The sequence below is a fragment of the Caenorhabditis elegans genome, chromosome IV, assembly GCF_000002985.6.
Source record: "Caenorhabditis elegans chromosome IV".
NCBI classification, from domain to species: domain Eukaryota; kingdom Metazoa; phylum Nematoda; class Chromadorea; order Rhabditida; family Rhabditidae; genus Caenorhabditis; species Caenorhabditis elegans.
Window position 1 is genome coordinate 11,416,930 of NC_003282.8, and position 8,659 is coordinate 11,425,588.

The window sequence follows — 8,659 nt, forward strand, 5'->3', positions numbered from 1 at the left end:
TATAAAAAATGTCCGAAATTAAATTCTAAATTTTTTGGACCAAAGCTTTTTCCGTTATCACGCGCCCAAACCTGGTCTACACTCAAATTATCAGTAGAGCGCATTTGCATGGATGTACCACTTGCCGGGCCGTGTGTGTGTTCTAACCTCAACATTTTAAAAGTTAATTTTCAGTGGAAAACGTGAGGACTATTTTTCTATTCTCAGGTTTACAAAAAAAGATTTTTCCGAATGAATTATATTTTATTTGAAAGAAAACTCTTTAAATAGGACTACACAGAAATTTGAGGGTCAGAGGAGCACTTTAAACTAGAAAAAATATATTTGAAATTTTTCCAGGGTACTTTGTTTTCAACACTTTGGGACACCGTAATAAATAATTTTAAGAGTTTAAGAGTAAAGATGAACTTCCTAAAACCGAATGCTTGAAGAGGAAATCAATAAAAAATGTTGCAATCACGATCCGATAATAAGTTTTTTTCAATGTTTTTGCATACTACTATCACAAATTTGAATTCCAAAAATTAAATGAACTCATTACGAACTTTGTACATACATCCCTCACTGCCAATTGAGTCCCTTTGATTTGAAGACCTACAAGAATTGTTTTTTTGTCAAAATCAAAGCTAGTACCAACGTACCATCTCTTGCTCAATTAACACGGACAATGTTAAACTTCCAAGCAGGAGTAGAGCACAATGCTACATGCGCGCTCAGCGGACTTGTGGCTCCAGAACACCTGAAATTGAGAAATACATTTTAACTTTATACTCATATTTCTTACCCTTTAACATCAACTTTTGGAGTATTGTTATTATCAAAAACCAACACAAGGCAGTTATCGTCTGGAGTCGCCATTGCAGATGCATCAGTAACCCAATTGTAATTTTCGAATGTTGTCACTGGCGGTCCGGCGAATGTGAAACCCTGACAATTTATATTTAGAATCTGGTTTAAATAAAAACCAAATACCTGCGGTGACATACACTCTGCAGTTTTTGGTGTAGCTCTACAAGCAGTGGTCCTCATTCCGTCCATCCTAGCATAAGTTTGAGGAGTTTTAAGCAATGGAAATAGATTGGTTCGTACGTCATCTAGACAATAGATATTAATTCAGAGAATTTCAATTATAACATTTACATACCTTCAAACCATGCGAAATGTTCTGGATAAATTAAGCCGGCTAGGGTGCCATTAGTAAAGTTTTTGCACAACATCATCGACCAATCATATGAATAAGATCCTTCTTCATCATAAAAGTCCTGTTGAAAACAATTAAACTGATCCGTCTAGCTTTTAAAACAAACTCACGACAGTACATAAACCTGATCCATCTGCATGACCCACGTAACCCAAGAAATTTTTGTTGCAACTGTAGTTCACTTGAAACAATTTCAATTAGCTCTTTACGGATTTCTAATTTTAACCAACCACTATATGACATTTTCCATACATCCCCATCAGAATAAATATTGTAATTAACATGCCTTGCCCATTTCGAAGGAACGTAGTCAACAAAGAGAGTTCCCTTAATTAAAAATTTTGTATTTTTCTGTTTGTAGGAATTAACAAACCGTTGCATTTTGATTGTCAAAAGTTGGGGCATTTGTGCCTTTTGGACATTCTCCTATTGGTGCATCTACCTTCCATGCAACAATTGATTCATTTACGGAAGTTGTCTGAGATACTGAACTGATTGCATTATAATTATACATTACACAAATATCGTCGGCCTTCCAAGCCATCTGAAAAAATATTTATTAATTTATAAAAATTATGTAGATCAAACAAAATCTTTCTGTGAATCAAGATTCTCTTTTTTGAAAACTCAAATTTCTGCTTCGTATCATAAACCGGAATAGTTTTTCGTTTAGCTCCGTTCTTCAGGAATTCGTGGTATTCCTGCGGATCACAGCAAACCATTGTTTTCGGTCCTTGGCTATAGTGGACCAGGGGGTGATGACTTCTCCGTCTGCGTCACGAATGGTGATCTCCTTTCGCAGCGAATCAGTCCATCGCATCGGCGGCCTTCCAACAGGCCTTTTCCATCCATATGGGCGCCATTCTGTCATCAACGTGGTCCATCTTCCATCTTTCCTTCTCGCAACGTGTCCAGCCCATCCTAGCTTTCTCTTTTTCACGAAATTGAGCGGATCCCTGACTAGAGACATCGTACGAATGTCTTCTCGATGGAGATCTCGCTCTCGTTGTTGGGTGAGTGTTATCCCAACAAGCCGTCTTTCTAGTGAGGCATGTGTAATTCGTACTCGTTCGGATAGAGCTTTGGTGAATGTCCAGGCTTCTGAACCGTAGGTGAGCGCTGGAAGGACAATTGAGTCGAACAGATTCGCACGAATCTTCTTGTCGGTGATGGAGTCGGTGGTGTTCTTGATTCCATTGAATGCAGCCCAGGCTGCTCGACGTCTTCGGTGGATTTCCGGCATCAAGTTGTTTTGGGCGTTGATTTGACGACCGAGGTAGATGTACTCGTCGACGTCGTCGAGCTGGGTGGTGGGGGAAGGGCTACTGAAGTAGACTTTACTGGGGTCAGCGAATCGGTTTCGCAAGACTTTCGTCTTCCCAGTATTGATCTCGAGACCTACTTCAGAGCATTTTTGTACGAGTTCTTGGAGCATTTTGCTGGCGGTATTGGGATGATTGGCGATGAGCACAATATCGTCAGCAAATCTAAGGCTCGTTAGATTTCTGCCATTCACTCTCATTCCAGGGATCGTATCGTAATCCTCAGCTTCTCCTTTCAATTCAATCCAGGAAAGCTTTCGGAAAACGTGTTCGAGGCAAGCGGAGAAGAGATTCGGAGAGATGGGGTCTCCTTGTCGAACTCCTTTGGTCACAGGTACTGCGACTGGCCTGTGGAATGGGGTAAAATTTGTGGTACAATTTTTATAACACTCTTTCAGTAGATCAATATAGGCTCCATCTGCACCTTGCTCGTCGAGACTTTTCCAGATTGCCTGGTGTTCAACACTGTCAAATGCCTTCTTGAAATCTATGAAGACAAGTGTCAGTGGGATCTGGTATTCCCTGCCGACTTCCAGAAGTCTTTGGAGCGAGTGGATGTGATCGATCGTAGAGAAAGATCGTCGGAATCCGGCCTGCTCGACAGGTTGAGCCTCATCAAGGGATCTTCGCATTCTATTCAGCAGACACTTGGTGAATACTTTGTAGAGTACGGGTAGTAGGCAGATGGGCCTATAGTTTTCCAAATTCTCACGGTCACCTTTCTTGAAGATGAGAGTGGTTTTGGAGGTTTTCCAGGGTTTCGGTACATTTCTGCTGTGGAGGTACCTGTTGAATCGATCCGTTATCAGGTCAATGACGTTATCGTGGCAAGATTTCAAGAAATCTGCACTGATTTTGTCTTTGCCTGCGGCTTTACCATTCGGGAAGGAACGGAGAACATGACGAATTTCTTCCGGGAGAAACGGCGGTGGAGTTGCCGTGGCGGGTATTGAAGATGTTTGAGAGTTGCTCACAGCGCTTTTGAAGAGCTCCGTGTAGAACTTCTCAATCTCCTGCTCCATTTTCACCCTGGAAGTGATTCTTTCACCAGTAGAGGTTGATTTGAGGCATGGGATAACTGACTTATATTCGTTGATGTCCCTAGCAACTCTTTTCAAACTCTTTTTCTGGTTCGCAGCAGATAGAAGTCGAGTACTGGCAAAAGCTTCATGGTCTTTCTGAACTGCTTCACGACATTTGTCTGAAATAGATTTGAACTGAGGATCATTTCTATCCATAAAACGTCTTTTGTTCAGCAGTTTTCGGGTTTCCTCCGAAAGTCTGTTGGATGAGTGGTTGGCCGGTCGAACGATAGCTTGGTCTTGGAGTTCTTTTAGTGACTGAATCAGATAATCATAGTCGATATCTAAATCAGGATCACTCTGAACCGTGACTATCGCTGAGATTGCATAAGCAATCGCCGGGTCCAACACTCTTTTCGGAGGTTTTCTCCGTCTGACCTGCTCCAACTTTGCTAGGCAATTGTTGAAGTGGAGGTTACAGCGGAGTAACCTATGGTCGCTACCATTTGTGAAAGAGGGGAGTACAGTGGTATCTGTGACAAACTTTCCATTGGCCAAAATGTGGTCAATTTCGTGTCTGTGATTCCCGTCGAATCAAGATTCTCTTTTTTGAAAACTCAAATTTCTGCTTCGTATCATAAACCGGAATAGTTTTTCGTTAGGCTCAGGCGGGGTACAATTTCAATTCTTCTTGAATTTCCAGCTCTCAGCTTTTTTGAAAGAAAAAAATAAAAAAAACATTATACAAGATATCTTGTCATTACAAAAAATAACTTTTTGTCAACTTACCACACACTCCTGTGAATCGTAACAAGTATCAATACATTCATTCCATGTCAATGTTCTATTGATTATCGCTTTTTGTACAGAATTTGGCTGGCCCCATACCAGCATCATTTTCATATCAGCATTCTAAAATTTATATGCTTCTGTTAAGAGGATAAATCAAAGTCTCTCAACAAAGTGAACCAAGTGCATATTCTTAAAAAATTGCACATTTTGGAATTATATAATAAAGTACGTATGAGAAAACGTTTTGTGACATGTTGCTCTTTTGTTTTTCAAAAAGTTTTCGGACACCAACTAATATTTAAGTTTTACTGACAAAAACTTACAACGAAGTTTAAAAGTCCAAAAAAGCTTAATAGAATCATTTTCATCTTCTTCGGAGAGAGTATGAAGAATGAAATGAACAAACCAATTTCCCTGAACTCTCCGAAATAATGACGAAAAGATTTTCGTGCAACAATTGGTGTTCCGTGAGCAAATTTGCAAATATTCCTGTAGTTTTGATGTCGAGGAGCATTTGCATCGAGAAGCATGTTTTTTTGAGATTTTCGGGCTGTTCAAAAATAACTTTGGTTATGAGATATGTGTACAAATATGTCACGAAGATTTATAAATTTCAAGATGAACTGTGAGAAGTTATTCGGACATGCTGAGTGCGCGAGAAAAGTAACAGTGTTTTTAAAAACAATCTGTGCCACATTGACATATATACTTATCCTAAATCTAAACTATTTTTTACCCAAAATAATTGTTCCGGAAATGTTATATAAAATCCTCAAATACTTACTATAAAATCTAAAAGTTCAAAGCATATTAATAGAAAAATCTTCATTTTTATCGCCGGAAATATGATAGATGAACAAAGAAAATAGGTCTGTAAAAATCGGTATTTCGTGTGAAAATATGATACAGTCTTAATGGCTATTCATGGTCATTTTCTAGCAATTCGAGAAATTCGTAAAATGAAGTAGACAGAAATAATTATGATCCAGTGGTTCAAATGTGTCCCAAGGTATTTTGAAGTTTAGTTTCTAGAAATGATGTGTTTAATGATGCAAACCTTCACATTGCAAAAATGAAACTGAAGTTTGAAATTGCAGTTTGCGTCATGGCTAAAAGACCTACTCCCCTTAAATTTTCAATATTGAAAAACTGGAAAATTCGATCATTCTAGTTTTGAGCAAAACGAGAAATCAAAGTTCACACCAGAGACAGTTATTTTTTAAAAGCTGAAAAAGAAATGTTAGTCGTTCGTTGAGAGCCCAATTGTATAGAATTTGTATCAGGGGTGGGCGGTAATTGCCGTTCGGACCGGCAGTCTCAAGGTAGTCTCAAGAAAATTTTTTTTTTAACTATTCGAAAACCGAAAAATGTTTTTTGGAGCAAGTTTTCAATATTGTGCCAAGTCGAAATAATTTATTTAAAACTTAAAACACCAAGTAGATCAATTTTTGTAACTACATCTTGTACGAGTATCTCATCTTTGTCAAGTCCACCTTCAACATGTCGCCCAGGAACGTTGATACCTGAAACATCATATGGTGCACTACTATTAGAAGTTACACCTACCTCGGGCATATCGGGTCTTTTCTTATCATCAACTACGAACAGCTTTGCAGCCACATATTGTTGAAGAGCAACTGGTGCCTCTTGGTTGAATTTCACGAACAGCTCCTTCCTGATCTGAACTTTTCAAGCAATTACAACAAATATCAAGATAAAGAACTAACCAGCTCCTTAATATGACGTCCTCTGAGTTGCGTATTTTTTGGAGCAACACATTCTTGGTGTGGTTGAGCTTTCATATATGGCTCCTGTCCGTTTGCAAATATTTCCCAGATGACAAGACCAAACGTGTAGACATCGGTTTTGGTGGAATAGACGAATGAGCTCAACGTCTCTGGAGCAAGGTACCTGACAGGGATCTTCGTGGCTTTTCGCATTTTGTAGGAGCTCGCGTGCTTTGCCAAACCGAAATCGGCAATCTTTGGCTTAAATTATTCGATTATAAACGATGTTAAACTTTAAAATATAAAAAATACCGTCTTATCCGCTGAAACCAAAATGTTCCGAGTCGCCAAGTCACGGTGAATGAGCCCTTTGAAGTGAATGTACTCGAGCCCACACGACGAGCCAAGGCAAAACCGGAGCTTCTCATCCACGCTCACTTTGCTCTTTTGCAGATAGTCTTTCAATGAGCCATATGGAAAATGGTTTTCAAATAATTTTTCTAAACACTCCACTAACTTTCACAAAACTCGGAGACCAACATAATCGGCTTCTTGAGGAGGAAAACTCCGCGGAATGCGAGAACATTCTGAAATTATTTTTCTCTGCCTAAATTTTCAATCTATCGTCTCACCTTATGTCTCAACTGTAGCTGCAACCTTGCTTCGTGCATCACTTCCAAAAGAGCCGCCCTCGAATCGTCGTTTTTCACCGTCTTGACTGCCACGTCACACCACTTATGAAACTCCTTCTGATCCACACTAAACGGTTGTGCCCATCGTCCCAAGTAGACTATTCCAAAGGCACCTTCTCCCAACTTCTTTGGAGTCATATCAATTCCTTCTGCCCGGAGCTCCCAGTCTTGTAGCACGATAGGGCGTTTCAAGAATACACGTGTCTGAAAATTAAAGACCGTCTGGAAATGGCTAGAAAAGCACTCAAACATACATTGTGATAGCAAATCGGGTTGACCTTATAGTAGTTGATAAGCTCATCAATAGTCGGAAACTTGAATCGCCGCTCAATATAAAACGAGGTCCATTTGCCGGCGGTTTCTTCAATAAACAAATGCATATCCATGTTCTCTTTCTTCACATCCTCCAGATCCCCATAGAAACTTCGTGTGGTGCCGGTTTTTTGTGCTGAATAGGGAACATAATTGTAAAATCTAGAGTTTTTCAACGAACAGTGAGGGCAAGTTCCCCGCAACAGCTTGACAACTTATGAGAAGTTCATTGAATAAGTTTCCAAGCTGCTAGGAAGTTAAAAAAACAAAAAATAAAACAAACTGATATTGACGGACAGAACAAGAATGACACGAGTCAGTGGAATCGGATCAGTGGCACTTTTGTCCGGAGTCGTCGGCTTCTTCGCATTCTTCTCTGGTTGATGCGACAATCTCAGGAGAAAGTCTCCGTTCGTCTTCAACAAGATCAGTTGTAGCTCTTGGAGCACAAAACCATGGAAAAATTGGTATCTCAATAAATAATTGTCAATCATTTCATTAGTTACTCTGGAAATTAAAAAGTGTTTTGGGATATTTGGGATAAAGTTGCTCACCTTCCAACGCTTTTAGTTTTTTCTACATTTTGATACATTGAGTCGTCCGGAAAATTGATCATAACTGAGTTTGAAATACTGCTGCCATCTGTTGTCCTTTCAGTCTTTTCGGTCGTTTCACTCTTACATTCTTTTTTCTCAGATTTCTGAAAATTGAAAATTACATTTTACTATACCAGGAATACCGAATTTGTCTTTTTTTTAAATAATCATACTACAGGCGACCCATTGCAGGAAACTTATTCTAGAATTTCTGATGTCTTATTTTATTTTCAGGTAGACGCGTAGCCAGGTACAGGCAGGCTCGAACTCCCGCACTCCAACTCACCTTCATTGCAAAAATTTTACGACGATTTTGAGTAAAATTATATTGGGAAATAAATAAGTTTGCCTCGTCGTATTTGTTTTTTTTTTCAATTTTTTTCACGGGAGTTTATGTATTTAAACATACAGACAGTGATACAACTCAAATTCAGAAAACTTCCAGGAATCAAACTTCATCTGAAGGATTAACGGTTAAACCAAATTTTCCTGACAACAAAGTGCAAAGTCACTGCTCGACAGTTAGGAACAACTTCCTACTCCTGCCATAATTTAGCATCTTCCTATCAAACCTTTCATCAGCGGCAAGCAGGCAGGCGAGCACGTCTGAAAAATTCATGTCTACTATCGAACCCCTTAGAAAATATATTCATTTTTTGCAATTCACAGGATGTCAAAATATTGAAAATTGTTGCTTATAGAGTGGAAAAAAGGAGATTATTATAATAGCTGGTCTCAAATGTCAACGGCAGAAGTATTTAACTAGATTAATATTTTCAAGTTTCATGTTTTCGGATATGTCACCATTCACCATACACTTTACCATTATCTAAATCTAGAAATGTTACAGTAATCCATGAGCACACAAAATCAGAAAACGAAGAGCAACCTTGTGATGAGCTGGAAAAAGGGGATTAGTAGAGGTGAATGTTGAGAACAGGAAAGAAAGAGAGAGTGAGAGGATCAGAAATACTTTCAATTTATTTATAATTTTA

General features: G+C 39.0%; 2 protein-coding genes across 2 annotated transcripts; both read right to left on the reverse strand.

The window, feature by feature from the left end:
* Window positions 1-651: 651 nt before the first annotated feature.
* Window positions 652-4,867, reverse strand: F22B3.7 (PAN-3 domain-containing protein; the record flags this gene model as incomplete). The annotated part of the gene is made up of 9 exons (NM_069757.3): window positions 652-739; window positions 785-927; window positions 973-1,094; window positions 1,145-1,262; window positions 1,312-1,382; window positions 1,432-1,528; window positions 1,575-1,745; window positions 4,335-4,457; window positions 4,661-4,867. The coding sequence occupies 9 exons, from the start codon at window positions 4,865-4,867 to the stop codon at window positions 652-654; spliced, it is 1,140 nt and encodes a 379-aa protein (NP_502158.3).
* An 880-nt stretch (window positions 4,868-5,747) lies between these two features.
* On the reverse strand, window positions 5,748-8,001 carry F22B3.8 (Tyrosine-protein kinase). The gene is made up of 10 exons (NM_069759.7): window positions 7,951-8,001; window positions 7,623-7,768; window positions 7,352-7,575; window positions 7,011-7,204; window positions 6,697-6,960; window positions 6,582-6,651; window positions 6,377-6,522; window positions 6,065-6,325; window positions 5,904-6,017; window positions 5,748-5,860 (listed from the first exon to the last, which is right to left on the reverse strand). Exons 1-10 carry the CDS (start codon window positions 7,954-7,956, stop codon window positions 5,792-5,794), a joined length of 1,494 nt encoding a protein of 497 aa, NP_502160.4. The 5' UTR covers window positions 7,957-8,001; the 3' UTR covers window positions 5,748-5,791.
* Window positions 8,002-8,659: the final 658 nt, after the last annotated feature.

Coding starts and splice junctions, on each gene's coding strand:
- F22B3.8 (NM_069759.7), bottom strand. Junction 7,205..7,351: donor TGTTCTGTCCGTCAATATCA/GTTTGTTTTATT, acceptor TTCCCTATTCAG/CACAAAAAACCGGCACCACA. Junction 6,018..6,064: donor GACGTCATATTAAGGAGCTG/GTTAGTTCTTTA, acceptor TGAAAAGTTCAG/ATCAGGAAGGAGCTGTTCGT.